Source organism: Tursiops truncatus, chromosome 7, assembly GCF_011762595.2.
Source record: "Tursiops truncatus isolate mTurTru1 chromosome 7, mTurTru1.mat.Y, whole genome shotgun sequence".
NCBI lineage: Eukaryota > Metazoa > Chordata > Mammalia > Artiodactyla > Delphinidae > Tursiops > Tursiops truncatus.
This window is the reverse complement of record NC_047040.1, coordinates 67,104,821-67,130,222: the sequence shown is the minus strand read 5'-3', so window position 1 is coordinate 67,130,222 and position 25,402 is coordinate 67,104,821. Positions and strand designations below refer to the sequence as shown.

Below are 25,402 nucleotides of genomic sequence, written 5' to 3'. Positions count from 1 at the left end.
GATAGGTTAATAACTTGGAGAAATGCTTAATTCTGGGGTTGAATGTGTAATCAAAACTGACCACAACGCATTGGTTCTTTAAAACCTTGCTACTAGTCGTGTGGTCCCAGACCAGCAGTATCAGCATCACCTGGGAGCTTATTGGAAATGCAAAATCTCAGGGCCCACCCCAGATCTGCTGATTCAAAATCAAAATTTGCATTTTAACAAGAACCCAGGTTATGCACAGGCACTGAAATTTGAGAAGCAGTGCTCTTAAACAAAAAGATAAAGCAGAACATTCAGCAATTTGAGCAACCCATTCAAATCCAAATCCAAAAAAATTTCAGTCATTGGCCAGTAGGCTGGCTATTCCATCAGTGATGATTAGTAGAGCAAGAGCTTCTGTGTATGCAACTGTTTCTCTGTGTGTCACTGTTCTTTTAGGCATTTTGATCTAATGGATGACTAAAGCTCCCAACTCCATGGGAGAATGAGGCAGAAAAGAAAATTGTTAAGAGACCCAGGGCTTCCCTGGTGGCACAGTGGTTGAGAGTCCGCCTGCCAATGCAGGGGACACGGGTTCGTGCCCCAGTCCGGGAGGATCCCACGTGCCGCGGAGCGGCTGGGCCTGTGAGCCATGGCCGTTGGGCCTGCGCGTCCGGAGTCAGCCGCAACAGAGAGAGGCCCGCATACCGCAAAAAAAAAAAAGAGACCCAGCCTAGGGCCCTTGGAACAAGGGAGGAGAAGGGAGAAAAGTACTCTTGTTGGCAAGGCCTTTAAAACTTTATTCCTTGATAGAAACTGATTTGCTAGTAAAAATGTCTGATTTCTATGAAGATGGAATAAAACCATCCCTGCCCACTGATACTGTAGAAGTCAATGTAGCTGAGTCATTTGGACGTGAGAAAAAGGCAGCTTAAGAAATACTGTAAGGACATAAGAGACATGATGAGTTTCTTCTCTTGACTAATTTTTGTTCCATTACTGCAGACACATCAAAGCTTATGACAGTACAAGACTAAGGCTGAGCTGGCACGGTTAGCGAAAGGTAAGCATGCAAACGTGTATATAAGGGGGAAGTTGGAGAGCAGGGTACTTAGATGTTTCTCTGTAAGTCATAGCCACACCTCCAAGGCTTGTGTAAGTGTTTATCTAACTCCCATGCAGCCTACATCTTTAGAAAGTAAAATAAATCAAGACACTTCTCATAGAAAAAGGGCAGGAAATGGTCACTTTGCCAGGTAGAAATGTCATATTAGACATTAGATAACCTATATGATTTTTATAGAGGTCATAATCCTTGAGTTTATCTAATATCTTGAATTTCGTTTTTAAGGGGGAACGTATAATCATTTTCATATATATAGACTATGGAACACATGCTCATTCAGCACAGGCTAGAGAGAACACTATTATGTACGATGCACAGCAAAGTTAGACACCATGTTGAGGAGAGCTGAGGTATGACCTGAGAACAGAGGTTTGATGCCTGTAATGTTGCCCAGCCAAGGGGGGACTACTGCAAGGATAAGAGTATCGCTTCAGTAGATGGAATAGGAGCTGTCTTGTTATGTAATAGGTGGGAAAGGAAAGGAGGTGGAGGGTGAAGTAAAAAGACAATGGGCTGTGGATTTTCATGCGAAACCTGTTAAAGAATTAGGAAATCAGGAATTAAGGAGATATTGTCATATCTTCCAGTGAAGAATCACTGGGAAGACAGTCAAAGAAATGTGATTACTGGATTTAGAAGACACTTTTCTCTGATGCTAAAAGTAAAAAGATGATCCAGCACACATTTGTTTAAAACCACCTTCGTATATTACTTCATACATGAGGAAAACTGGGAAAAGAGAAACTTCATTACAAAGGTTAAGAAAAAGTCTAAAACCTTAATTACAAAAATGGGTAATTATTCATCCTAACATTATCTGTAATATAACAATTTGAAAACCAGGTTTAAATCCTCAAGAAAAATTAAATGCTTCTATACGATAGAACACTAGTAGTCAAACTATATATACTTAAAAATAAAAGATTTCTGTAAAGGAATGGATTACTAAATAAGTAGAGGCCTTTTCCATGAAGTATTCCACCACTTAAACCTAAAACACACATACACACACTTGCACATGTGTGTGCACACACATGTGAATAGCAGCAAAGGAAAACTGTGTATCAGGGAAGGGAGGAAACTATGTAAGAACAGTTGGGGAAAATATGGGAAGTATCACTCCTTTGCAACTCCATATCTCCATACCACTGCCCAAATATCTAGTCTCTATCATTAGCTGTGTTCTGGGCATTTCCATTTGGATACTTCACCACCAACACAATATATCTAGAACTAAGATCAGTATCTTTCTTCTAAGATTTGATTTCTTCAAATCTCCTATTCCTGTTTATTCTTTTTTTTTTTTTTTTTTTGCGGTACACGGGCCTCTCACTGTTGTGGCCTCTCCCATTGTGGAGCACAGGCTCTGGACACGCAGGCTCAGCGGCCATGGCTCATGGGCCCAGCCGCTCCGCGGCATGTGGGATCTTCCCAGACCGGGGCACGAACCCGTGTCCCCTGCATTGACAGGAGGACTCTCAACCACTGTGCCACCAGGGAAGCCCTATTCTATCATTTTCTATTTCTTTATTTTCCTTAAGTCTTTCTCTAAGAACATTAAGTGCTTCCTCTTCTTTCATATCAACCAGTCAACAAAATCTGACCATTTGTCATTTAATCTTACATCCATCCCCTTCTCTCTCCACTGCTCATCCTAGGTTAGATCCCATTGCCTCCACCCTTGCTTACTGAAATGATCATCTAGTTAGCACTAATTAGCATCTGTGCCTCAACTCAATCAATCAATCTCTCTCCCTTCCTGCCCACTTACCCTTTCCCCCTGCCTCCCCTGCTCCCTTCCCCTCTCCGTTTCTCTGTCTCTCTAGTTGATTTTTTAAGCTCCCTGTGGCCATGTTCATCTTACAACATGATCATTTCACTCTCTCACTCAAAATTAAAAGATCTGTCCATGTCCTAACATGAAGAAACTGTGAATGTGATCTGTTTTGCAAAGGGGCCTTTGCAGATGTAATTAAGCTAAGGATCTAGAGATGACATCTTCCTAGATTATCTGGGTGGGCTCTAAATCCATGACAAGTGTCCTTATCAGAGACACACAGAGAAAGGAGAAGGCTGTGTGAAGACACAGGCAGAGACTGGAGTTAGGCAGCCACAAGCAAAGGGACACCTAGGGCCATGACTAGCCAAGACAGAAAATCCTACTAAAAATTTAAAGGATCAAATATTGAGAATGAGAGATAAATAATGAACATTTTCAGCATAAAAGAAAAATATGAATTTGAAGATTGAATGTGTATGTTAAGAATCAAGCAAGGTATGTATAGCAGAATATATTTGAACATACCTAGAAATATGGCAGGAAAATGACTAAATACCAATGATGATGATAAAATTTGAAAAAGAGCCAAAGAAAAATGACAGATTACCCATAAAGAAGCAACAGTGTTGTCACTGACAGAACAGATGCATGAACATAGAATTAAACTCTCATGAACACTCTCAAAAGTAGTTTTACTTGAAGGGAATCAATGCATTGCATAAAATGTCAAGACATAAAACACAGGCATATGGCATAGTAGGCAACAACTAGACTACATAGAAACAGATTACATCGTGCTAGTGCTAAGGGAATCACATTCATAAGTGATGATGTATGTGTGTATGAACATCTGCACAGGAATGTCTACGTAACTGTATACATAGGTATACATAAGCAAGCACACACATACATCCACCGCTGATCATAACATGATAACTTCCTCTAGGAATTCATCATCTAGGTGAGGAGACAAAACTAACACACACAAAGGAATTAATAAGCAGTTACAGACTCAGCTGAGTGTTACTAACTGCATCAACAGAAGTTCAGAGGTGGGCAAGGTCAGTAGTACGACCTGGGTAAAAAGAAAAGATGTGAACTCTGTTGGGCTTCAAAATCCCAGCCTTGATAAGGAGAATGGGGGTAGATTCAGAGTGGGGGAGAAATGGGCAAGGAATGTGGTACTGAAACAAGAGCATCCAGACGGTATCAAAGGATGTGTATTGAAACTAATGGGAAATAAAGCTGAATAATTAGTTTTTAAATAGATTATGGCAAATGTTTGGAATCTAAAAGAAATTACCAACTATTGACATCATGCAATAAGATAATGAATAAAACAAAGTAAAACCCATTTTAACTTACAACTTCCATATAATTCATAGCACATCACTGATATTCCAATTTACCTTTGATGTCCCTTTAGTAGAAAAATATAAACCGGATCTTCTTAAAAGGAAGTAAATCTTTTTCCAGGACTTCTTTCCCTGTTCTTTTGCATGTAAGAAGCCATGGATTTCAGGATATGTGCTTGAACTCAGAAACATCTGGAAGAAAAATCAGATACTCTCATACAGTTTCTGAATCAATGATATTGTAGTTTTATATTTCAAATAGAAACGTGCAAAATCAAACAGCATTGATACCACTTATACACCATTACAGAAATAGCGATATATATAACAGAAAATAAATCAGCCTTGTGAAAATCTGAGGCAAGTTCCAAATGAAAATATGCTCACGAAATATATATTCTAAGTGATCAGTACTTAGTCAAACACCAAAATTACAAGCTATTTGAATGTCCATTTGAAAAGCTGAACTTTGTCTACAGAGTTAAGTCCTGATACTTTTCATCCCTGTCTATGATTTTCCTTGAGATTATAGATTGACCTATCAACTTCAACTTCATTATGGTATATGTAAGACCATGATCTGGACTTCCATTATTCAATTATTAAAGAAATTGAGCCAAGTTCACCTCCTCGATGAAGGTAAAGTAAACAATGTCTTTGTCCTCTATGGTTCTCAGTTGTGGGTGGGTATGGGCAGGTTGTGTTTTCCAAAGAGAACTGCAACAATATCTTTCATTCCACATGCTCTTCTGCAAATGTGATCCTGCCACTGAACCAAGAGGTGAAGTTTCTCCAGCCCTTTGAATCTGGGCAAGGCTTGTGACTGCTCTGACCAATAGGATATGGCGGGAGGAACAGGCTGCCGTTCTAACTGTAGTCCCTTAACTAGCCTGATGGCTTCCACTCCTTAACTCTTGGAAGCTAACTTTCATATAAGAAACGTGACTACCCTGAGATGGCTATGTGGTGAGAAGCACAACGCAACTGGAAAAGTCTTGGAAAATGACACACCATGTGGAGAGAGAGAGAGAGGGGCCAAGGAGTACCAGACACATGTAGTGAAAAGCTATGTCAGAAGAAGCGGATCCACAATCCCTTTGGGAGTCAATCTGCCTCAGAGACCCATCCAGCTAAACCCTTCCCAAATACCAACCTACAAAACTGTTGACAAAATATGAGTGGGTACTTAAGCCATTAAGATTTCGAATAGTTTGTTACCCAGTGATAATTAACTGAGACAGCAGGCATGTGTTGGTCAGGAAATTGAGAATGAAAAGGAATAGCTCTGAGTGGCTGTGCTCAGCATCCTTAATAAGACAGTGGAAACGCATTAGTGTCTCACTAAAAGAAGGAAATGGAAATCCCTATGAATAAACGAATGCAAAATGTTAAAACTGAAACTAAGAGAAAATATTAGCTAAAACAGCGTAACATAGTTTTAAAAGGCTATTCGGGGAAATGCTGAGAGTAGATAATGTTTTTTAAGTAAATTAATAAAAAAACTTTTAATTTAATGAGCCACAGATATTAATTAATTGACATGCAAAGCAGGCAAGTAGGTTTTTTAGTTTGAGTGCTTTCCAAGTTATTAAACCAAACCAATTAAATTTTAAAAAGGGAGTCATAGAGGTCACACTAGAAAAAGAAGGAACGTTTTAAAAAGTGGAAACATTGCCTCAGTGGAGAGAAGAGGTCAGGGGCACGTGCAGGACTATCTGATTCCAAAGCTATGACTTTTCTTGTTTTTATAATTTAACATTAAAGTAATATAACTAAATTATAGGAGAATTTGGGAAAGGAGGCAGAAGAAAAACTCCAATCCACCGCCCTGTCATAATCCAAAGGCAAAGTATAAACAGGCGTGAGAGCTAGGGGTGCTGGGGCACTGCCGCTGCTGCCATTCACCCTAACATTCTACAGGGTGTCTGTGACAGCCTAGTAGCATATAAGTAGCTTTTAGAGAAATCCTGAGGCTAATCATAGTTCTAAAATATTCTGAAGCAAAAAATGAAATATAACCTATTACAAATAAAAAGCCCATAGAAAACAAATTTGTGATACCCAATATATTTACCAGTATATTCAAATACCAACATATTTAAAGTAATATCTATACTGGAACTATTAAAAGTTTTCTTCATTAAAGATCAGAGACTATTGAGTGGGTTCGGGGAGGCCTGGGGTTTAGATCAAACAGCAACCATTATAAAGACATTGCTCACCGTTAACCTGTTAACAAGTATAGTATCAAAAATAAAATAACTGAAAATTTTTATTGTAATGAAAATGTCTTAAGAAAATTACAGCCTACAGCCATTGCCAGTTTGTAAGAAATGAGCTCAAGAGATGCAAAACTAAGGAAGTTTTAAATTAAATAACTAGTTTTTTTTGCGGTACGCGGGCCTCTCACTGTTGTGGCCTCTTCCGTTGCAGAGCACAGGCTCCGGACGCACAGGCTCCGGACGCGCAGGCTCAGCGGCCATGGCTCACGCGCCCAGCCGCTCCGTGGCATGTGGGATCCTCCCAGACCGGGGCACGAACCCGTGTCCCCTGCATCGGTAGGCGGACTCCCAACCACTGCACCACCAGGGAAGCCCATAACTAGTATTCTTAATTCAGCTATTTCATGTTTCAATCAAGTGTTTCCATCATAGATAATATTTCATTTAATTGCTAAATATTTTATCATAAATAGGATTGAGAGCATTTATTATAAAAGTTAACACTAAATATATGTTGGTAAAATGTCTATAATTTACTGGAAATTTTGATTTTTTCGAAGACTAACAATCTTTAAATACATCACAGAGCAAAATTCTGCCAGTTTCCTTTCATGATACACATTTTTTAAACGCTTAAAATCCTTTGACAGTTGTTCAAAACTGGGAAGAATAATATAGTTAGGGGTCTTTATTGATTTACAGAATTCTTTATCTAGATTGTGCTCTTTTCTTTTCTTTCCTCTTCTTCTCTTTTCCAACCTTATCTCCAGCAAAAATTAACCACTCAAGGCATACCATCCAAAATCTGAACATGTATAAATATGGACCTCACTAAATAGACATTTCTCCAAAGAAGACATACAGATGGCACATGAAAAGATGCTCAATCAACATCACTAATTATTAGAGAAATGAAAATCAAAGCTACAATGAGGTATCACCTCACACTGGTTAGAATGGCCATCATCAAAAAGTCTACAAATAATAAATGCTGGAGAGGGTGTGGAGAAAAAGGAACCCTCCTACACTGTTGGTGGGAATGTAAATTGGTGCAGCCACTATAGAGAACAGTACGGAGGTTCCTCAGAAAACTAAAAATAGAGCTACCATATGATCCTGCAATCCCATTCCTGGGCATATATCTGGAGAAAAACATAACTGGAAAAGACACATGCACCCCAGTGTTCATTGCGGCACTATTTACAATAGCCAAGACATGGAAGCAACCTAAATGTCCATTGACAGATGAATGGATAAAGAAGATGTAGTATATTTATACAATGGAATATTATTTAGCCATGAAAAATGAATGAAATAATGCCATTTTCAGCAACATGGATGGACCTAGAGATTATCCTACTAAGTGAAGTAAGCCAGACAGAGAAAGACAAATATCATATGATATCGCTTATATTAGAATCTAAGGGAAAAAAAATACAAATGAACTTATATACAAAACAGAAATAGACCCACAGACATAGAAAACAAACTTATAGTTACCAAAGGGGAAGGGGGAGGATAAATTAAGAGTTTGGGATTAATATATACATACTACTGTATATAAAATAGATAACCAACAAGGACCTACTGTATAGCTAAGACAACTATACTCAATATTTTGTAATAACCTATAAGGGAAAAGAATCTGAAAAAAAAATAACTCTATATGTGTGTATAACTTTATCACTTTGCAGTACACCTGAAACTAACACAACATTGTAAATCAACTATACTTCAATTTAAAAAAAGAATATTGTCAACTCTCATGAAGTAAAAAAAAAAAAAGGCATGGAAATGCAAGATAAGTGAGTATATCTACTTATAAAATTAGAAACATAAATAAATAAGTAAATAAGGACCTTACAGTTTCCCTTCATTATTTAGTACTTACATATTTGAATGAAAATATATATTTTACCTGCAAAATCTGTGTGGGGGATATTTCACCATTGGTTTCAGTTGCAAAAGACACCATATGCTCTGGAAAAAAATACTGACGAAAAGATACATGTTATATTATCCCAAAGCCATGCCAGAAAAGATTGAACTATGACCAACACAGTCATCTAAAGCAAAAGCTCTTTAAATCAGTGTGTTGAAAATTCACCCAAAGCACTTTTAAAAATGCCAGTCCCTGACTCTACCCGCAGGTATCTTAATGAGAAGGTAGGAGCAGGGCCCGAAGACTAGCCAAACACCCTCAGATGGTGCTGATACACAGAGATCCATGTACCTCCAGTTACAAACACTGCCCTCAGGCTGACAGTGTGCTAGCTCCCATACGTCTTCCCTGAGTCCTGCAACCACTCTAGCAGGTACTGAAGGACTATCAGCTCCATTTTATAAAGTCAAGGCTCATAGAAGTAAAGGATATATATATACCCAAGGTCACAGCCCATAGAGTAGAGGAACAAGGAGTTAAACTAGAGGGCCAGGGAGCTAAAATGACAGTCTTGTCCACCCACTATCTTTCCAAACCTGTTTAATCATAAAATTCACCCAGGAAAGCTGTTTAAAAATAGGAATTCCGAGGCCTCTTTCCTGGAGTGTCTGATTCAGTAGGTCAGGGTAGGACCTGGATCCTGTATTTTTAACAACCACTATCCCCTTCCCCAGGGAGTTTTTATGATCAGGCAAGTTTAGGAAAATGTATGCCACTATACTTCCTTTAGGACAGGGCTTTTGAAGCGTAGTTCTATTAATGTTGGTCTAATAATGCTGTGTTGGGGGGACTGTCCTGTGCATTGCAGGACGTTTAGAGCATTCCTGGCCTCCACCCACTAGCAGCACCCCCATCCCCCCAGTATGACAACCAAAAATGTCTCCAGACATTACCACATCACCCCCCAGTTGAGAACCACTACTCTAAGTCTACAAAATGAATCTATAGCCTTGTATAAATTTTTTAAAAAAACAACTAAAAATGAGCACTAAACCCTATGTCTTTAACTATGACTTTTAAATTCTTGCTTTTAATAAAGATTCATAATAAGAAAACAGTTTCCTTTCTAATTCTAATTCTATTTAATTTTTATTAGGACTCGTATTTTCTTTATCAAAGATCATCTCACTATGTTTCTATTAATAAGTTCAAATAAAAGAGAGCATAAGAGGTCTTTCAGGGTTTGAAAATATTCTATTATGGTGTGTATCAGATATTTTTCATAAAGTATCATTTCAATCCAATTATCCAAAACTTAGTGTAAAAATATGCTACAGCTGCAGAGTCAAAAACAATTTAAAATAATGAGCCCAGAGGCTATTCTGACTTCTCTAGATCACTAGTCTTCATTAGAATGTGACATACATTTACTTTCTTTTAAAAAGAACTATAATGAAAGTAGTATTTACTAGTTACTAGATAATGCACTGGTCTTTATCTCATTTCTACTTAGCTCAATTATTGCACTGAAAACAAAATAGTTTGGAACAGCAAGATGCATGTCAATCTAAACTTCTGGCTAAGTTTCAACACTCCCAACAAACATCAATCTGTTTTTCCTTTAGAATTTTTCTTGTTTAATTTCCTAAATTCTGTGAAAAGAGTTAAACCATAATATTTTGGAACCTGCTTGGAGATATCTAATAATTCCCCAAATCAAATGTAGTTTTTTTTCTTAAAAAGCAAGAAAAGAAGCAGTAGTTCCCCAAAACCATGCATATGAACTTCTGTGATGATGTTGGCTAATCATTGTTAGAGTAAGAAGAAGTGTGACTATAATTTTAAAGGGCCAGAATTCTTACCTACAGTTTACCAAATAGGGACTTGTATTTTATCCATAGTGATATTTTTATTCACATAAAATAAAATAAAATTTAACTAAACTCATTCATTTTCTATAACTATTAATAGGGATTTCACTTACCATTGGGTTTTTAAAGAATTCATATTTGGCATAATTTTTTCTAAAGTATAGCTTATTTTCTTCTTCCATTCCCCAGTTAGATAGCACTTCAATCACCAGCTCGTGGTCTTCTATTGTTCTTTCTGTAAAGAATGTTCCAGTGAGCATGTCAACAGATAGATGGATGGATGGATGGATAGAAAGATAGACAGGTAGGTAGACAAATAAACATAGGGACGTATATATCCATACAAATATATAAAATATATTATGTACGTATCTTTATTAAACATAGAAAATTTCAACTCAATTCTGGAATAATCAGATTGATAAAATTTTCATTAATGTTGAATTAGTAATGTTGATTTTTATACCAAAGCAGATTGTAACCCGAAGAGAAAAATGACATAAAATATCACAATGCACTTTTTACTAATTCTCAGTCTCCTTTTATTGCTATGTAAATTATAAGTTTGATAACAAAACTGCATTAAGAATATGGGAACGATTCTTTTTCTCCGACTCATCATGGTGCCAAAATTAAAATATTTGCCTCAAGGTTGAACAATTCATCCCATTAAGAGCTGAAAAAATTTGACAGGTTCACTATGCGTTTAAGACACATAATCTGGATAGTTGAGAAAAACTGAAATAAATGCTTTAAAAAGAAAATTTTAATGCAAGGACATACAATTTTTTAAGAAACCTGATTTCTTGTGGCACTTTTTACTTTCAAAACTAGTGTTCAGGCAAATGTAGTTTGTATTACCAATGAAGATAATTAGGCAGGGTGGGAAGGCACTTAGGAGGAAAGGCACTTAAATGAAAAAAGCAATGGCAACTTTAAAGAGGTGAACATACCATGCAGATTTCCTATTTTAGTAAGAAACTGTGATGTTCATAGCGGTACTATTCATAATAGCCCCAAACTGGAAACTACCCAAATGCCTATCAACGTGAGAATGAATATATAAACTGTGTAAAGGACACAATGGAATATATACTACAGTAAAACACAACTTCATGGATGAATTCCACAAACATAATACTAAATGAAAGAAGTCAGACACAAAGAGTACATACTACATGATTCCACTTATATAAGTTCAACACAGATACAATAAATCTATGGTGTTAGAAATCAAGATAATAGGGATAGTGGGTGACTGAGCAGGGGCATGAGGGAACCACTGGGGGTGAGAAATATTCTGTTTTTTAATCTGGGTGTTGGATACTCAGGTAGAAACAATATCTGAGAATTCACCAAGTTGTCCACCTTTGTTCACTTATGTTAAGGTATGTCATACTTCAATAAAAGGTTAAAGAAAAGTGACTGTGAAATTATTAATGCAAAATAAGAAATGGAGAACAGCCAAACAAGAAATATAGAAATCCCCTGCTTTTTTAGGTGCTTCTAGGACCTTTTTGAAAAGTACCTATGTCTCAGAAATTCAACACTCAGGAGTAATCTGTGACCTGCAGCACCCAAACCCTTGAAAGTAATGTCACACTTAAATAGAAGCTTATTCATCTGAAAGGGAGTTCTTGTAAGAGTGCTGAATGAATATATGAATAAGAATGAGTTGGAGCTAAGTGTGTATCAGCACTCCCGGGTTCTGTTCCTAATTCAGATTGCTCTTTTTCGGTCTCATTGACTAGCTCTGGTAGCTCCTTCTCCCACCTAAGATGCAGTCCTTGGCTGGACTCTTTTTTGTTCTCTTCTCTCAACTAATTAACTCTCCCCTCCTCAGCCATTATGTCTGTCAAGTTCCCTGAAGTGAAATCTCCAGCTACAGTTGCTTTCACTAGCACTCCAATCCTAACTGCTAGACGTTCCACCACTTCAAACATAATCTGTCTAAAACCAAAGTTCAGTATGGTGGTCCCTCCAAATATTAAACAATTCCAGCAATTCCACTTCTGAGTTCATAACCAAAAGAAGTGAAAGCAGGCACTGGAACAGATACTTGTACATCAATGTCCATTGTACCATCATTCACAATAGCCAGAAAGTAAAAACATCCTAATGTCCATCAACAAATGAATGGATAAACAAAATGTAGTAAAGACATCAGTGGAATATTTAGCCTTAAAAAGGAATGAAATTCTGACACATGTTACAACATGGATGAACCTTAAAGATATTACACTATGTAAAATAAGACAGACACAAAAGAAAAAACATTATATGATTCCATTTACATGAGGTACCTAGAGCAGACAAATTCACAGAGACACAAAGTAGAATGGTGGTTGTCAAGGACCAGGGTGTGGGAAGAATGAGGAGTTATTGCTTAATGGGTTCAGGGTTTCAGTATGAGAAGATAAAAATGTTCTAGAGGTGGATGGGGGTGATGGTTGTAAAACAATATAAATATAAATAAATGTACATAATGCCAGTGAGCTTTACCCTTAAAATGAATGAAATGGTAAATTTTATGTTACATGCATTCTACCAAAATTTGTAAAAAATGTAAAACAATGAAACAAAGTATCTTCCTTTTTCTCTCTCAAACTGCTTTTTCCTAAATTTTCCAATGTCCATTACAACTTTCTCTATGTCCACTCCAATATCCTCCAGTTGTTACCCCAGATATCAGACTCTTTGTCTGAGTGTCTCTCACACACCCAACAACCCCCAACCCATTCCCACTATCACCATTCCCATTTAGACCTTCACTTTTTCCTAACTAATCTCCAAACCTCTGTTTTTCTCATTCTTCCAATCCAACCTGGATCCTGATATCACAGGAAACCTCATAAAACATTTGTATCAATGTGACCCCCACTCAAAAACTTGTCCACTTCCTACTTGTTATGAGATAAATCCATATAGTCTGGCAGTTTTAACTTATTCATTCATCTGTCCATTCGACAAATATTTATTGAAGGCCTACCATGTGTCAGACAGTCATTGTGGGGCTTGGAATTTTGTAGTGAACAAGACAGAAGTCATTGCCTCATGGAGCTTCAATTCTGATGGGAAGACAGGGACAATAAATCATGTAAATCTTAAAAGGTGGCAATAAACACTACAGAGAAAAATGGATCAGGGAGGAGGGAAAAAGGAGGGCACAAGGGAAAGGAATCCATTCTGAACATAAGACTACTATGAGCTGACTTACGTTTTCATTGGATCACACTGGATGCTGAGTGGATAACTGATTTCAAAAGGCTTAAGGGTAGAAACAGGAAGACCATCTAGCAGAATATTGCAATTAACAAGGGGAGATGATGTGGCCTGGATGAGAGTGGCAGCATGTAAGAAGTAGACAGAATCTGTGTGTATGTATTCTGAAGGTAGAGCCAACAGGATTTGTTGACAAATTGGATGTGGAGTGAAAGAGAGGGGGCAGTGAAGGAAGACACCAAGATTCTTGGCTTAAGCATTTGGAAGGACTACTGCCATTAATGAGCTAAGAAGACTGTAAGAGAAGCAGTTTGCAGGGAGATCCAGCAGTCACCGAGATATCGAGTGGGAAGTTGCATCCCTAACAATCTTTATTATCCTTACTTTTGTTTACTTCTCACACAACCCCAACTGATATTTTCAACCTTATGAAGCACAGGTTCACATTATTAAATATACTATGTGCTACGCACTGTATCTGTATTTATTGCAACCACAGTGGGAGAAAATTGCAAGGTATTAAGCAATATGTCTGCTTATTTGTTTTACCAACCTGTGTTTCACTGTACCCATCACCTATCTCTACCACTAAGGAAACAGCACATGTTCTGCCCTGAAGATAAACTATACAGAGAGGAAAAAATGACAGAGATGCACTTTCTTTACGTTTGAGCTTCAAATTAGACTTTATCAGTCTTTGACAAATATGATTACTTGGGGAGAATAATGGCCAGCCAATCCTCCACTGACTCATACAGGGATGCACCCTCTGTCCTCTGGGAAAGGATCTGGAATTAAGGGGTTAGTGGAGGAAAGGGTGGAGTGGAGCCTGAGAGGAGGCTAGATAGTAACTGGATGGTTTAGGTCACAGTGACCCTATATCCTGCCCCTTCTGGAACTAGGACCCTTTCAGGATGAGCAGTTGTTGCTAATAAAATCCCAGGTAAGTTTAATGGTGGTGTGTGGTTCACACCAAAGAGTAGCCTTAGGAGGCTTCTACCCTCAAGTAGAAGCCCTGCATCTAACATGGCGGAAAAGCAATAGCTAAGTGCAATGCTGAGGAAGATGAGTCCGTAGCATCCAAGTATGAGGAAAGAGCACTGCAGAACCAAGTTCTCCAGAAGAAGTGTGGAAGGGCTAAAATAAGACCATGAATTTAGGGGGCTTTATGATACAGGCAATAAGCTTGAGAGAAATAAGAGTTTCTAGAACACGCAGAGAAGAGTTGGATAGAAGTTAGATAAATACCCTTCCTGGGACTTAAATGCCCCACCAGAGTGTTGGAAGAGTGAAACTAGGTCTTAACCTTCAACTGAGTGTATCTTAAACCTGTACGTAACTCATTTATATAACCTGAATTGATTATTTACCCCAACAAGACTGTAACAATCCATAAAGCAAACCAGTAACAGAAGATTAAACTGTCTGCCATTAAGAGGTCAAGGAGACTCAGAGTTAGAAATTAATTCAAGTTATAAAAATAAAGGAAGTTACATCTCTGCATATCTCAATCTGAGACCTTTTTCATTACTGTATTTAATTCTTATAGTATCTGAAGTAAGCTGAATATGGCCCCAAAGACGGCAGGTCCTAATCTCTGGAATCTAAATGTTACCTTATATGGCAAAGCATTTGCAGATGTCATTAACTGAAAGATATTAAGATGAGGAGATTATCCAGGATTACAAAGGTTGGCCCTAAATCCAAACACAAGTATGCTTTTAGGAGACAGAAGGAGATCTGACAGAGAAATAAGAGGAAAGGGCAATGTGACCACAGAGGCAGAGACTCAAGTGATGTGACCACAAGCCAAGGAATAATGGCAGCCACCAGAAGCTGAAAGAGGAAAGGAACAGCCTCCCCATAAAGCCCCTGGAAGGAGTGTGGCCCTGCCAACACCTTGACTTCAGCCCAGTGAAATTAATTTTGGACTTCTCACCTCCAGAACTGTTAAAAGATGACATTTCTATTGGTTTAAGCTAGCAGTAATTTGTTACAGCAGCCTTAGGAAACTAAGAGGATAACCTAAAGAGCAAATTCTATTTCCATTTTACAGATAGCAAACGTCTCAGGGTTTGAATGCCTACCACATGTCTGACCCCAAGTCTCTGCTCCTTCCTCTGCACAGCACTGCCTCTGCCTTCACTACAGTTCCCACTGGAAGGGCATCCCCTGTGTATATCCTACTCATTCTTTCTGTATCAGCTCAAATCTCTTTCACATTCCTCAGTTCTCAAAATTTGATTGCCTCAAATTCTTTTATCTTGAAATGTGTTCGATAACTATTTGCTAATTAATTGAAAACAAACCACCACATTTTGAGTGTAAGGGGAAAGAATTTAACAGGCAATATTTCAAATTATTATCAATCTTAACCTCACATGAAAGTAACATAAATCATTTGAATTTGGATTACATCAAAAAAGAAAATAAAACAAAGAATGGAAAAACCAAGCTGCATTTGAACAGCTATGACAAATGTGTCACAAAAAAACTAGTGTAATATGTGTAGCCACAAAAAAAGCAGCAGTCTAGTTGGGGTTTTGTTGGCTACACACAAATAAAGCCCAGCATACCAATCTACAATGAAAAAATAAGGGATACAATATTTGCAGAAAATTTCATAGAACTATAACACCAAATATTTCAATAATGCAATTACTAGCATCAGGAAAATAGCCTGGTAATCTTAAGCAGAAAAATGTCTTCAAATAAAGCTGGCTAAAACTAGAGTAAGTGGGAAAGAAAAGACATATTTCCCATTCCTTCAAAGAAGATTTCTGGCACTATTCTATTGAAAATTCAGAAAACATGTAAAAATCAAAATCCAGAGGATCAAATGCAGCTACAGGTTTTCACCTCTTATACTCATCTCGTAATGGAGATACAACTTACTTATTATAGAATCTGGCTTTTGAAAATATTAAATAATTTTTTTACATTTATATATCACCATCCCCATTTAGATGTTCTGTCATAAATACCATCCCCCAACCAAGTCTCATTATGTTAAAGGATTAATGCTACAATTACCCAAAGAGAGACTGGTTCAAGATGGCAGAGTACAAGGATGTGCTCTCACTCCCTCTTGAGAGAGCACCGGAATCACAACTACCTGCTGAACAATCATCAACAGGAAGACACTGGAACTCACCAAAAAAGATACCCCATGTCCAAAGACAAAGGAGAAGCCACAATAAGATGGGAGGAGGGGCGCAATCACAATAAAATAAAAATCCCATAACTGCTGGGTGGTGACTCACAAACTGGAGAATACTTATACCACAGAAGTCCACCCACTGGAGTGAAGGTTCTGAGCCCCATGTCAGGCTTCCCAACCTGGGGATCCGGCAACAGAAGGAGGAATTCCTACAGAATCAGACTCTGAAGGCTAGCGGGATTTGATGGCAGAACTTTGACAGGACTGGAGGAAACAGAGACTCCACTCTTGGAGGGCACACACAAAGTAGTGTGCACATCGGGACCCAGGGGAAAGAGCAGTGACCCAACAGGAGAGTGAACCAGACCTACCTGCTAGTGTTGGAGGGTCTCCTGTAGAAGCGGGGGTGGCTGTGTCTCACCGTGGGGACAAGGACACTCACAGCAGAAGTTCTGGGAAGTACTCCTTGGCGTGAGCCCTCCCAGAGTCCGCCATTAGCCCCACCAAAGATCCCAGGTAGGCTCCAGTGTTGGGTCGCCTCAGGCCAAACAAACCAAAGGGAGGAAACCCAGCCCCACCCATCAGCAGACAAGCGGATTAAAATTTTAGTGAGCTCTGCCCACCACAGCAACAGCCAGCTCTACCCACCACCATCAGGAAACCGGCACAAGCCTCTTACATATAGCCTCATCCACCAGAGGGCAGACAGCAGAAGGAAGAAGAACTACAATCCTGCAGCCTGTGGAGCAAAAACCACATTCACAGAAAGATAGACAAGATGAAAAGGCAGAGGGCTATGTACCAGATGAAGGAACAAGATACAACACCAGAAAAACAACTAAATGAAGTGGAGATAGGCAACTTTCCAGAAAAAGAATTACGAATAATGATAGTGAAGATGATCCAGGACCTCAGAAAAAGAATGGAGGCAAAGATCAAGAAGATGCAAGATATGTTTAACAAAGACCTAGAAGAACTAAAGAACAAAGAAACAGAGATGAACAATACAATAACTGAAATGAAAAATACAGTAGAAGGAATCAACGCAGAATAACTGAGGCAGAAGAATGGAAAAGTGACCTGGAAGACAGAATGGTGGAATTCACTGCTGCGGAACAGAATAAAGAAAAAAGAATGAAAAGAAATGAAGACAGCCTAAGAGACCTCTGGGACAACATTAAACACACCAATATTCGCACGACAGGGGTCCCAGAAGGAGAAGAGAGAGAGAAAGGACCCAAGAAAATATTTGAAGAGATTATAGTCGAAAACTTCCCTAACATGGGAAAGGAAATAGCCACCCAAGTCCAGGAAGTACAGAGAGTCCCATACAGGATAAACCCAAGGAGAAACATGCCAAGACACATAGTAATCAAATTGCCAAAAATTAAAGACAAAGAAAAACTATCAAAAGCAGCAAGGGAAAAATGAGAAATAACATACAAGGGAACTCCCATAAGATTACCAGCTGATTTCTCAGCAGAAACTCTGCAACCCAGAAGGGAGTGGCATGACATATTTAAAGTGATGAAAGGGAAGAACCTACAACCAAGATTACTCTACCCAGCAATGATCTCATTCAGATTCGATGGAGAAATCAAAAGCTTTACAGACAAGCAAAAGCTAAGAGAATTCAGCACCACCAAACCAGCTCTACAACAAATGCTACAGGAACTTCTCTAAGTGGGAAAAACAAGAGAAAAAAAGGACCTACAAAAACAAACCCCAAACAATTAAGAAAATGGTCATAGGAACATACATATCAATAATTACCTTAAACATGAATGAATTAAATGCTCCAACCAAAAGACACAGGCTAGCTGAATGGATACAAAAACAAGACCCATATATATGCTCTCTACAAGAAACCCACTTCAGATCGAGGGACACATACAGACTGAAAGTGAGGGGATGGAAAAAGATATTCTATGCAAATGGAAATCAAAAGAAAGCTGGAGTAGTAATACTCACATCAGATAAAATAGACTTTTAATGTTACAAGAGACAAGGAAGGACACTACATAATGATCAATGGATCAATCCAAGAAGAAGATATAACAATTATAAATATATATGCACCCAACATAGGAGCACCTCAATACATAAGGCAACTGCTAACAGGTATAAAAGAGGAAATCGACAGTAACGCAATAATAGTGGAGGATTTTAACACCTCATTTACACCAACGGACAGATCATCCAAACAGAAAATTACTAAGGAAACACAAGTTTTAAATGACACAATAGACCAGATAGATTTAATTGATATTTTTAGGACATTCCATGCAAAAACTGCAGATTACACTTTCTTCTCAAGTGTGCATGGAAGATTCTCCAGGATAGATCACATCTTGGGTCACAAATCAAGCTCAGTAAATTTAAGAAAACTGAAATCATATCAAACATCTTTTCTGACCACAACGCTCTGAGATTAGAAATCAATTACAGGGAAAAAACACAAACACACAGAGGCTAAACAGTACTTTACTAAATAATCAAGAGATCACTGAACAAATCAAAGAGGAAATCAAAAAATACCTAGAGACAAAAGACAATGAAAATACGATGATCCAAAACCTATGTGGTGCAACAAAAGCAGTTCTAAGAGGAAAGTTTATGGCAGTACAAGCCTACCTCAAGAAACAAGAAAAATCTCAAACAATCTAACCTTACACCTAAAGGAACTAGAGAAAGAAGAACAAACAAAACCCAAAGGTAGTAGAAGGAAAGAAATCATAAAGATCAGAGAGGAAATAAATGAAACAGAAACAAAGAAAACAATAGCCAAGATCAATAAAACTAAAAGCTGGTTCTTTGAGAAGATAATCAAAATCGATAAACCATTAGGCAGACTCATCAAGAAAAAGAGGGAGAGAACTCAAATCAATAAAATTAGAAATGAAAAAGAAGTTAAAACAGACACAGCAAAAATACAAAGCATTCTAAGAGACTACTACAAGCAACTCTATGCCAATAAAATGGACAACCTGGAAGAAATGGACAAATTCTTAGAAAGGTATAACCTTCCAAGACTGAACCAGGAATAGAAAATATGAACAGACCAATCACAAGTAATGAAACTGAAACTGTGATTAAAAATCTTCCAACAAACAAAAGTCCAGGACAGATGACTTCACAGGTGAATTCTATGAAACATTTAGAGAAGAACAAACACCCATCCTTCTCAAACTCTTCCAAAAAATTGCAGAGGAAGGACATTCCCAAACTCATTCTATAGGCCACCATCACCCTGATACCAAAACCAGACAAAGATACAACAAAAAAATAAAATAACAGACCAATATCACTGATGAATATAGATGCAAAAATCCTCAACAAAATACTAGCAAACAGAATCCAACAACTCATTAAAAGGATCATTGGGCTTCCCGGGTGGCGCAGTGGTTGAGAGTCCGCCTGCCAATGCAGGGGACACAGGTTCGTGCCCTGGTCCAGGAAGATCCCACATGCTGCGGAGCGGCTGGGCCCGTGAGCCATGGCTGCTGAGCCTGCGCGTCCAGAGCCTGTGCTCCGCAATGGGAGAGGCCACAACAGTGAGAGGCCCACGTACTGAAAAAAAAAAAAAAAAAAAAAAAAGTCATCCACCATGATCAAGTGGGATTTATCCCAGGGATACAAGGATTCTTCAGTATATGCAAATCAATCAATGTGATACACCATATTAACAAATTGAAGAATAAAAACCATACGATCATCTCAATAGATGCAGAAAAAGCTTTTGACAAAATTCAACACCCATTTATGATAAAAACTCTCCAGAAAGTGGGCATAGAGGGAACCTACCTCAACATAATAAAGGCCATATATGACAAATCCACAGCAAACAGCATTCTCAATGGTGAAAAACTGAAAGCATTTCCTCTAAGATCAGGAACGAGACAAGGATGTCCACTCTCACCACTATTATTCAACATAGTTTTGGAAGTCCTAACCATGGCAATCAGAGAATAAAAAGAAATAAAAGGAATACAAATGGAAAAGAAGAAGTAAAACTGTCACTGTTTGCAGATGACATGATACTATACATAGAGAATCCTAAAGATGCCACCAGAAAACTTACTAGAACTAGTCAATGAATTTGGTAAAGTTGCAGGCTACAAAATTAATGCACAGAAATCTCTTTCATACCTATACACTAGTGATGAAAAACCTGAAAGAGAAATTAAGGAAACACGCCCATTTACCACTGCAACAAAAAGAAAAAAATACCTAGGAATAAACCTACCTAAGGAGACAAAAGACATGTATGCAGAAAACTATAAGACACTGTTGAAAGAGGTTAAAGATGATACAACAGATGGAGAGATATACCATGTTCTTGGATTGGAAGAATCAATACTGTGAAAATGACTATACTACCCAAAGCAATCTACAGATTCAATGCAATCCCTATCAAATTACCAATGGCATTTTTTACATAACTAGAACAAAAAATCTTAAAATTTGTATGGAGACACAAAAGACCCCAAATAGCCAAAGCAGTCTTGAGGGAAAAAAATGGAGCTGGAGGAATCAGACTCCCTGACTTCAGACTATACTACAAAGCTACAGTAATCAAGACACTATGGTACTGGCACAAAAACAGAAATATAGATCAAAGGAACAGGATAGAAAGGCCAGAGATAAACCCACGCACCTATGGTCAACTAATCTATGACAAAGGAGGCAAGGATATACAATGGAGAAAAGACAGTCTCTTCAATAAGTGGTGCTGGGAAAATTGGACAGGTACATGTAAAAGAATGAAATTAGAACAATCCCTAACACCATACACAAAAATAAACTCAAAATGGATTAGAGACCTAAATGTAAGACCGGACACTATAAAACTCTGAGAGGAAAACATAGGAAGAACACTCTTTGACATAAATCACAGCAAGATCTGTTTTGATCCACCTCCTAGAGTAATGGAAATAAAAACAAAAATAAACAAATGGGACCTAATGAAACTTCAAAGCTTTTGCAAAGCAAAGGAAACTACAAACAAGATGAAAAGATAACTCTCAGAATGGGAGAAAATATTTGCAAGTGAATCGACTGACAAAGGATTAATCTCCAAAATATATAAACAGCTCATGCAGCTCAATATCAAAAAAACAAACAACCCAATCCAAAAATAGGCAGAAGACCTAAATAGACATTTCTCCAAAAAAGACATACAGGTGGCCAAGAAGCACATGAAAAGCTGCTCAACATCACTAGTTATTAGAGAAATGCAAATCAAAACTACAATGAGGTATCAGCTCACACCAGTTAGAGTGGGCATCATCAGAAAATCTACAAACAAAAAATGCTGGAGAGGGTGTGGAGAAAAGGGAACCCTCTTGCACTGTTGATGGGAATGTAAATTGATACAGCCACTACGGAGAACAGTATGGAGGTTCCTTAAAAAACTAAAAACAGAATTACCATATGACCCAACAATCCCACTAATGGGCATATACCCAGAGAAAACCATAATTCAAAAAGACACATGCACCCCAATGTTCACTGCAGCACTATTTACAACAGCCAGGTTATGGAAGCAACCTAAATGCCTATCGACAGACAAATGGATAAAGGAGATGTGGTACATATATACAATGGAATATTACTCAGCCATAAAAAGGAACAAATTTGGGTGATTTGTAGAGACGTGGATGAATCTAGAGACTGTCATACAGAGTGAAGTAAGTCAGAAAGAGAAAAACAAATATCGTATATTAACGCATATATGTGGAACCTAGAAAAATGGTACAGATGAATTGGTTTGCAGGGCAGAAATTGAGACACAGATGTAGAAAACAAATATATGGACACCAAGGTGGGGAAAGTGGCAGGGGGTGGTGGTGGTTTGATGAATTGGGAGATTGGGATTGACATGTATACTCTAATATGTATAAAATGGATAACTAATAAGAACCTGCTGTATAAAAAGATAAACAAAATAAAATTTAAAAATAAATAAATAAATAACTGAAAGAACCCTAAGAGGCCTGATTATCAGCTATTCACATCTTACAGAAAATTTGTGGTTTTTTAAAAATTAGCTTATTTATTTATTTATTTTTGGCTGCATTGGGTCTTCGTTGCTGCACGCAGGCTTTCTCTAGTTGCAGTGAGTGGGGGCTACTCCTCATTGCGGTGCGTGGGCTCCTCATTGTGGTGGCTTCTCTTTGTTGCGGAGCACGGGCTCTAGGCGCACGGGCTTCAGTAGTTGTGGCTCACGGGCTCTAGAGCACAGGCTCTGTAGTTGTGGCGCATGGGCTTAGTTGTTCCGTGGCATGTGGGATCTTCCCAGACTAGGGCTCGAACCCGTGTCCCCTGCATTGGCAGGCAGATTCTTAACCACTGCGCCACCAGGGAAGTCCCAAAATTTGTGTTTTTTTAGAGTGCAGATATTGAACTAAATACAGACCTTAACAGGGAGAAAGTTCAACAAGAGGATATAAGATGCCTAGATGGATTACTTTGAGAGGAAAAGAAAAATGCTTAAAAGGGAGGTGAAAAGTGGCTGAAGACCAGCTTTGTTTTGCCAAGGACTAAGCGTAGTATAAGACATCATCACCAACACCCAAGAAAGGAAAAACAAAACAAAACCCTTGTCTAGATGGCTTCCCATAACTTTCTCTTGACTCTTCTTCTATAGCCCCATTCTAAAACCAAGCAGACTTTAACCAACTCAGTAATTCTACTAAGTAACTTATATTTTTTAATTATCAAAAAAAATTATTAATTCTATATTTAGGGGCTTTTTGCTGTAATGTTTGAAAAAACAATATTAGGAGCTGTCACCCAGAATGAACTAGAGACTTTTTGAGCTACCATTTGAGAAATGACCCCTGGTAAAATTCAAATAAATTCAACGTGATTTTTCTTTAAAAAAACCTTACTTTTAAAACTTCATAAATTCATCTAAAATACTATATTAAGATGTATTATTAAAATTTAACAGGGGCTTCCCTGGTGGCGCAGAGGTTGAGAGTCCGCCTGCTGATGCAGGGGACGCGGGTTCGTGCTCCGGTCCGGGAAGATCCCACATGCTGCGGAGCAGCTGGGCCCGTGAGCCGTGGTCGCTGAGCCTGCGCGTCCGGAGCCTGTGCTCCGCAACGTGAGAGGCCACAACAGGGAGAGGCCCGCATACCGCAAAAAAAAAAAAAAAAAAAAAAAAAAAAATTTAACAGATACAAGTCTATTTAAAAAGCTTTCTGAAGAATTTTTCAGGGATTGTAAAGTGAATTATTACAATGATCAAATATCACTCTTACGTAGGTAGAAAAATAGGAGAGAAGCTGTCTTAAGTCACTTCAAGACAGCAACCAAAACGGAGGAAAAAAAGAAAAAAAGCCTTCAAAAAGAGTGAAAAAAAAGCTTTCTTAAAACAACAACAAAAGCTTCATATCACTTTAAGTTTTATTTTTGTTTCTGATAGATCAGTGAAGTCTTACATTAATAGAATGAAATACTACCGAACAGTGATAACTACACATAATTCTGTTTTCTATTTAATTTTCACAAAACTTTTTCTTTTTAAAAAAAACTAGAAGAGAGAAGTTTCTTCTGAAACTGTTGATTTAACTTCAAAGTCTTTTAAAAAACCTCAATCCTCCCAGAATGGAAAGTGTTCACCTGTGACCTTCTACCTGGATTTCTTCACTGAATCTACTGAAAGTACAGCGTGAGGATCAAATAGAAACTGGAGTCCCTACTCTTCCCATCACTTGATAAGAGAAGAAACAAAAGTGGCTTTTAGCTCTAATTCACCCAGAAAACAATTCTTTGTATACCTTTGTTACAGGAAACTCCAGGAGACAAATGGTCCTTGTACTTCTCTGTGCTAGGTAGAAACTACATACATTTTGTCAATCTTATTTTCAGATAAAAATGAACAGCCTCTGACCAAGCAAAACAAAAACTGGAGAAGCAAAGAATAAAGCAAGGCTCAATTTCTAAAAGTTTCCTTAACCTAAGAAAACTACTTAATACCAGCAAGATTCCCTGGAAAATTGCCACTGCCAGATTCAGCTTCCCAAGTGCAATAATAGGAAAATCTTGACATGAAAGCTGATGGGTATAAAGGCCTTGTGGATCATTCTTCAACAGAGTGAAACAGTCCTCATATTAACTCAGACTCAATGATCACAACTTGTATTCATAGAAAGCCTTATTTTTCCACAAAATGTTTGCATATATATTATCTCAAGCTGACTGTTAATACCTGAAGAGCTTAGAAACAGCTTCCATGAATTCTAAGTTATCCAATGAACCCTTTAAGGACTCAGAGTAAATTTCCATCTGGGCATGGCATGTGATTTCTTTGGCTTCTTTTTCAAGTCTCTTCCTTCTATGTACTTTGTAATCCATCCTTTGAACTACTTGATATAACAACTTACAGTTTAGTATACCTTAGTTCAAAAGCCATTTATTTGTCCTAGACCCTGGGTTACAAAGATGTACATATACAGAGAGTTCCATTGCTTATGGAATTATGGACTAGTTTTAATAATATGATCACTATTAAGACAGTTGCAGAAAATGTTATAGCAGTGTAGAAGATGGGTACTTGATCCAACTTGGGGCTTCAACAAGTTGTCTGAACTAAGTCTTTAAAAATCTCTTAATAAGTTTTAAAAACTGTGTTTATTTCTTTTTTTCCCTGATTATTAAAATAATACATTTCCATTACAGAAAATTCGGAAAACACAGCCGACAATCACAATCCATCTTTAAAACTGTCAGTCAGGAATAAGCACTTAACATTACATTATTGTCTTTTTCTTTGGGACTATGTGAGTTTATGTGTATATATTTTTCACA

General features: G+C 37.9%; 1 protein-coding gene across 13 annotated transcripts in view; it reads right to left on the bottom strand.

Annotated features, from left to right (window-relative positions):
- GRB14 (growth factor receptor bound protein 14) overlaps positions 1-25,402 on the bottom strand; it is a 127,170-nt gene that overhangs the window by 18,192 nt on the left and 83,576 nt on the right. For 12 of the 13 annotated variants that reach the window (XM_019922702.3, XM_019922696.3, XM_019922703.3 and 9 more), the window contains 3 exons: positions 10,317-10,438; positions 8,369-8,443; positions 4,283-4,420 (listed from right to left, as the gene is read on the bottom strand). In XM_019922702.3, coding sequence (XP_019778261.1) covers positions 4,283-4,420; positions 8,369-8,443; positions 10,317-10,438 — 335 coding nt within the window. The remainder of the gene's footprint in view (positions 1-4,282; positions 4,421-8,368; positions 8,444-10,316; positions 10,439-25,402) is intronic. The other variant, XM_019922698.3, reaches the window with a different exon arrangement.